The sequence below is a fragment of the Oratosquilla oratoria genome, chromosome 33 (genome assembly GCF_046742065.1).
Source record: "Oratosquilla oratoria isolate Oo_2021 chromosome 33, ASM4674206v1, whole genome shotgun sequence".
NCBI lineage: Eukaryota > Metazoa > Arthropoda > Malacostraca > Stomatopoda > Squillidae > Oratosquilla > Oratosquilla oratoria.
In genome coordinates, this window is record NC_134809.1 from 6,426,799 (window position 1) to 6,433,567 (window position 6,769).

At 42.8% G+C, this 6,769-nt stretch overlaps 1 protein-coding gene across 1 annotated transcript in view; it reads right to left on the reverse strand.

Annotated features, from left to right (window-relative positions):
• The window catches only part of LOC143017901 (uncharacterized), a 27,548-nt gene extending 22,291 nt beyond the window's left edge, over positions 1-5,257 (reverse strand). The window contains exons 1-4 of the mRNA XM_076172943.1: positions 5,221-5,257; positions 3,779-3,919; positions 3,193-3,459; positions 1,346-1,525 (exon numbers count right to left, since the gene is read on the reverse strand). Of these exons, the coding sequence (XP_076029058.1) occupies positions 1,346-1,525; positions 3,193-3,459; positions 3,779-3,919; positions 5,221-5,257 (625 nt within the window). The remainder of the gene's footprint in view (positions 1-1,345; positions 1,526-3,192; positions 3,460-3,778; positions 3,920-5,220) is intronic.
• Positions 5,258-6,769: the final 1,512 nt, after the last annotated feature.

The following is a 6,769-nucleotide window of genomic DNA, read 5'->3' on the forward strand; positions in this document are numbered from 1 at the left end:
CCCTGTTAAGGACCCCATCCACGATACGATCTGGTCGGATCCGATCAGATTGAATCGTGTATGTGGGTCGGACAAACCAATCTATTCTGATCCGACCAGATCTGTCCGACGGTCTCAAGACCAGATCGTACGGTGGATGAAGTCCCTTGCCGTCTGTGGTAAACCGCGGCAGTAGACCTCGTGTATGGATTGAAGCCTCCGGCAGTATGTCATAGACCACGTATAAACGATGGGAAGGAACATTGCTACTGTCCTTGCCTTGAAACAAAGCTCAAGAACGGTTTTGGTGTCCATTCTGTTGTCATTCTTAATCATCACAGATTTCCCTGTGCCTTAAGTATTTTTTCTACAAAAATGGGTAACCCCTTTCAACACGAGATCTTGTCTCAAACTAAATGAAATTGTCTGACTACCAGAAAAAATTCTAAAGAGTAGTATCGTTGAGGAAAGTCCGACTAATATCGTCCGAACACCTAAACTTTCATTGGACGATCTTGTGGAATGTTTTGTTTCGATCGTGCAGTTGTGACCGCCGATATCGTTTTCCACTTGCCCTGGCTGCCTGGTCACATTGGCTAAAGGCGTCTGATTTGACTGCACCAGAACTTCTCCCGGTGTTATCTCCTCGCTTACTATTGTCAAAGGTGGGGAAACTCTATTCTCGTACATTACAGACTTTATCTTCTTGTCTTTACTTTTTCACAACTCTCTGGAGAAATATGCCTTCTAGTTCGGTGACATGTAACTTAACCTTTCAAACGTTTAAGTATTCAATCTTACACCATGAATTTGAAGTTAAGTACGAATATCTGTGATTTTAACAAAACTCTGATACCGTGATCCAACTGCAGACCTTACACTGTGTGTGTGTGTGTGTGTGTGTGTGTGTGTGTGTGTGTGTGTGTGTGTGTGTGTGTGTGTGTGTGTGTGTGTGTGTGTATGCACGCACACTTTCTTTACCAAAAACAAAAGTCAATTTTCCGTATCCATAGCTAAAAGACAAACTCCGACCCCAGCGAGACACAACAAACAGCACACAATAAATATACGAGATTCCTTTCCTACAGATGCATTGATGCAGTACATGGAAGAATACGGAGGAAAGGTACAGGATAAAGAGAAGGAGGGAGGGAGGGAAGGTAAGGTGGGCTGGATGGAAGACCTGCCTGACGGGGGGACTTCAAAAGTCACGAAAATCCTTCAGAGGTAATGAATATCCACTTCAGAAGATAAAAATAATAATTAGATATCAAACTCGGCATCCCACACAAAGAGGACCTCCTCCACTAACCAACTTACTTTCGGTTTCAAGAGGACATTCATCCTGACGAAGTCGCCGATGTACCGGGTCCTCGCGCTCTCAACACTGCAGTTATTTCCAGGAGATCAGACTCCTTCTCGCGAAGAACGAGATCCCAAACCTTGAGCCTCAAGTCTCGGGGTTCTTCAGACCGAAGACCTTCTTGACGAATGAGGCACAGGAACCTCGTGGAAAGTCTCACTCTCAGCGTAGGAGGTTCCTTCTCTTGAGTTCCCGTCTCTCAGAGTCTAAACGCGTTCCCTGTGTCTTTCTGAACGTCCGTAACAGCCTACCCCAGCACGGTTTTCTTTGTGTGCCTTGTCTTTCAAGACCACCTGGTCTTTCCAGACCACCGACGAACCAAGCAGAAACCTGAACCACTCAGCTTCCCCGAAGCTCCAGTTCTTGGACTGGCGGGTAAAGAAGGAGGGCGATGTTGTACAATGAAAGCGAAACCGCGCGCAAACCTTTATATACTAGGCACTCACCACCCAGCTGCCGGTCGAGGAGAGCGAGTGTGCGTGCGTATGTGTGTACCTATGTTTTTTGTCAGTATGTGTGTGTGTGTGTGTGTGTGTGTGTGTGTGTGTGTGTGTGTGTGTGTGTGTGTGTGTGTGTGTGTGTGTGTGTGTGTGTGTGTGTGTTTGTACTATGTGTATGTATGTGTGTGTTTGTGTATGTATGTGTATCTGTGTGCCTGTATGTGTGTTTGTGTTTGTACATATATATGTATGTATTGCGTGTATGTATGTGTGTGTGTGTGCATGTGTATGTGAGTGTGTGTAAGTTTATGTATGTGCGCGTATGAGTGTTTGTGTTTGTGTATGTATGTGTATGTACTGTGTGTGTGTATGTGTGTATGTGTGTGTGTGTGTGTGTGTGTGTGTGTGTGTGTGTGTGTGTGTGTGTGTGTGTGTGTGTGTGTGTGTGTGTGTGTGTGTTTTATTCTTGAATTCATAGGAGTGAAGGTAAATGTATGTATAATTGCGTACATACTTGCGTGTAGAGGTGTGTAGGTGAATGATGGTGTATGGAAGGTTTGTTCGTAAGCGTGTGGGAGTATTTTAGTGTCATTAAGACCTCAGAGATGTATGTTACGTTTTTATATTAATCAAACAAATGCACACACACACACACACACGCACACACACACACACACACACACACACACACACACACACAAACATACAAGCACAAACATCACACACACATCACACACGCACGCGCGCACGCACACACACACACACACACACACACACACACACACACACACACACACACACACACACACACACACACACACACACACACACTGGAAAACTGGAAAACATAGGAGGGATAAAAGGTAAATTATTAAACTGGATCAAGGATTTCTTGCATGGCAGAAAAATGAGAGTAGTGCTCAGAGAAAAAAGTCCAGCTTGTGAGGAGGGGATTAGTGGAGTTCCACAGGAATCGGTATTGGCTCCAATAATGTTTGCTATTTGCGTAAATGATATGGATGAATTTAAGAGCAAACTAGACACTGCGGGATAAAAAGACGGTACACCACGAGCATAGTTCCCCTTCCCGTAAGATAGAACTAGGTAAACACACACAGACACACACACACTCACATACATACACACACTCTCACATACACACACACACACACAAACACAGAATATTTTTTCCTAAACCTCTACAACTCAGGTGTGAACACAGACATGCGCCAGTTTGTACATTTATGATCATGTGATCATTTCTAGATTGGGAACCCCTTTGAAGATCTAATCATCTGACCTTGGATGGTCCTTTAATCCTGAGTCACTAAAAATGTTATTTCATGGTAAGTGATGTGTCTATCATGACTGGTATCTCTTACATAACCTTGATGACTTTTCGAAAGATACCTAGATCTGCATCGACCAGGTCAAGGTATTTCGTAGCTGCAGTGAATCGGTTGCAGGATTGTGATGTCTGGGAAGTCCTAATCAACATGGCTTCCATCCATCTTTGTCCTTTATCCAGCCATAGTTCAGTATATCTGACAGATGATACCAGTAGCCCTGGAGACTGGTGCAGACTTTTGTCAACAAAACAGGTTGTAAACAGATCCTGACACAGTTTTGGTGGGCACACCGTTTGCTCCGTTTCAGACCTCCTTATCGCGCCATTATCTAGTAGCAGTTATTGAAGAAAGTCATTGGATATACAGAAACCTAGATAAATCAAAGTCTGTACAAGTTATTTCAGACCTCCTTGTCACACCATTACCTACTAGCAGTTACTGTAGAAAGTCGTAGAATGTATAGAAACCCATACAAATCAACATCTGTACAAGATTAAGTTTAAGCATGATTGCATGGTATTTCAAGAAGGTGTCTTCTGGTGTCAGTTATTTCCGACATCAGGACAGGATGAGGTGAAGGAACAATCCACCCTTGGGTGCTTCACACTATTATACATTATCATAACACTGTTCGTGATACTATGTACCTTTTGCACTAATTCCTGCTTGCTCTATGATATTTGTATCGCTGAGGACCAGATTAACTAAAGTGAGGACGGAACTCCTTGTATCTTCTTGAATTTTCTGGAAGGAACCATTGAAGGAGTAGGTTTTGTTGGATACAGCTCCTAACAAAGTAAGTTGTTATTGATAAGTTAAATAAATTGGTATCTCAGTTATAGGTCATGGGACTTCAGACCCAAATACCACAAATGTGAGCGAATGAGTGAGTAACAGGTCTTTCTTAGGGCCACTCCTATGTCTCCATTGAATGTTAGAATATTTTCCTTTTGCGTGTTGAGAAACGGTCAAGAAGTGCATCCAGGAACCTCTTCTTCGTCTGGATGATGTTTCCATATCACCGGGTTGCTTTCACTAAAGCTGATACAATTAACAAAATCAGCAAACTCATGGACAGGTGCAATGTTACCCTCATGTGCATCTCCCATAGAACTCACAGCCTCAGTAAAATCAATGCTACGCAGATAGTAATCCACACTTTCTTCCGGAGTTGCAGATTCCACTTAAATTTTGTTTGTTATTGAGGAGGAGAAGACATTTTCCATAATACATTGTTTCCATTGCAGTCGTTTAACTACCAGAAGGAATACATCCTGCAGAAATTTTGGGAAGAATATTATCGTCTGGGAGATCAAAGAGGAAACAGACAAGTCCTTTCTTCTGTGGTTTAGAGCGTTATGTAACCAAGGGATGGTGAGATATTGGAGTTACATTCTCCAGAGGTAGCTCTTCTCTCGCCGACCCAGTAGAGTCTGTTCTTGTTGTCTTTACAAAGGATTACAAAGGCGGAGCATGCCGACAGGAGACCTTTTGGTTCATATCTAGATCGGATGCGAAAAAAAATCTTAATAATAATAAAATAATAAATAAAAACTTGTGACCGGGTGCTCTGTCACTGTGGATGCTAACCCAGAATCGTCATCTAGTCTATTCCAACTTCAAGAAGGAAACAATTCCTTTCTAGGAAATCTAACAAGTCTTTCGCTAAGGTTGATTGGCCAGTACTCCGATGACGTAATCGAAAAGCGTTCTGGTCTCGCATTCGCTTAGTTGTGGGTTAGAATCCCGCACTCCTCTCCGATTCCCGGCAGTGACTGTTACCTGACTCCAATAGTCCAAGCGCATAGCAGGGCAAAGATGACAGCTTCGAGCGCAAACTACTCAGCGCCTCCTAGCGTACAAAATATAACGAGGAAAAGAAAAATTCCTTCCCGGAAGCAATAGATAGTAAATATCAATAAAACTATGACCTAGAGAAATACAACCTAGAAAAGCCTTAGTGATTTCAATGTACCAAGATACAGAAAATAACAGCCATGATAGAGACACTTCTTAGAAGTTAGACTGGTGACGTAATCGGGAGCGTGTGGGTCTCGCATTCACTTAGTCATGGGTTCGAGTCCCATACTCCTCTCCGATTCCCAGTAATGACCATTACCCGCCATAATAGTCTAAGCGCATAGAGCAAAGGTGAAGACTTCGGCCGTAGCTACTCAACACCTCCCAGCGTAGGCTCCACTCCTTAACCAAGGTCAACCTTTAAGACTGTTTTCTACCTGAACATTATTCGCTAGCCTAAAGATATAATGTGAGAAAGTGCACGGAGTACAATTTCCATGACATCTGTGCTTAATCGGGCCCACACGCCAGCTTTCGACTTCTAACAGAAAAGAATTCTTTGTGTCAAGACTGTCGAGCTAGAACATGTGACAGCGCATACACGCACTCGCCCTTCTCCTGTGGATCATCCCCGTCAAACTCCCAGATCAGACGCCCGATCTATCTCTTTGATCTCCTGGCAGATATGATTTGTTTTTTAAGCAGCCGTATCTCTTAGGGTTTACACCATGAGGCGCTTGGCTGAGGCCGAATGCGAGAGTAAGTGGCAATCACCTAGTACCCGTTAGGTTCGATCCCGGGTCAACGTATTGTGAATAGAGATCGACACCAATGCCTCACAGTCAACGGGTATAGCAGAATATAATTACTCAAAAATTATGAACACTTCTTCTTACTCCTCCTGGTATGGGTTCGTCGTCTTTGGGCTTTATGTCTTTATCCCTTGAGCGTGGGTGGTTAGGTTCTTCTCCAAGCTGAATGGAATCGTTTGACGTAAATCAATCAATCCGTTACCCTGTTCTCTCTTGCACAAGACCCACCGGCCTTCAGGTAACCGGCAACAAGCACTGGGCTGGATAATAAGTCACTTAGAGAAGGGATATTGTGTTGTTGTCCAGGGATTGTTTATGTGGGGTATTGCAGTATGTGTTCTGTGCCCTCTGTGTGGCGGTTGCATCGTGGGCAGTTAACGTAAATAGAAACCAGTCAAGTGTGTATTTGCAATAAAAAAAAAGAACAAAAAGAAGATTAGGTGCCCAGGATGTTCATCCTCCCTTTCCCTCCTCTATAAACCAAAGAAGAAGATAAAATTAAACCATAGAAAAGAAGAAGAAAAGAAAGAAGATAAGAAGAAGCGGAAGAAGAAAATAAAAAAGGGGGAGAATGAAGAAGAATAAGAAGAGAAGGAATTATCAAAGAGGAGGAAGAACAAGAAGAAGGAAAAGAGATTTATATAATGTTGCTGACAAATAAACACCTGTTTCGTCAGATAGACCCATCTGGCTCCTCTGTCGGGTTACCATCTGGCAGAATGTAGACCAGGAATTCCTGATATTTTCTTTGTCGGTTCTTCTTCACCTGGGCAATTATGAAATTAGTTGACTTGCATATTAACGCAAATTTTCTTGACTTAATAACATAAATAACAAAGTCAATAGTAGATTTTAAAAATTTAGTCAGTGTGATGGCTGAAATTATTTATTATATTTTATTTCTATCGACTACTTCTTGGAAATTTATATTTCCCTCAGGATAAGTTAACCCCCCCCCCCGAAAGAGTCGTAAAATTTCTCCCCTAGGGAGAAGTTTCCCCCAGGTTTAGAAATGTTGTAGACAGT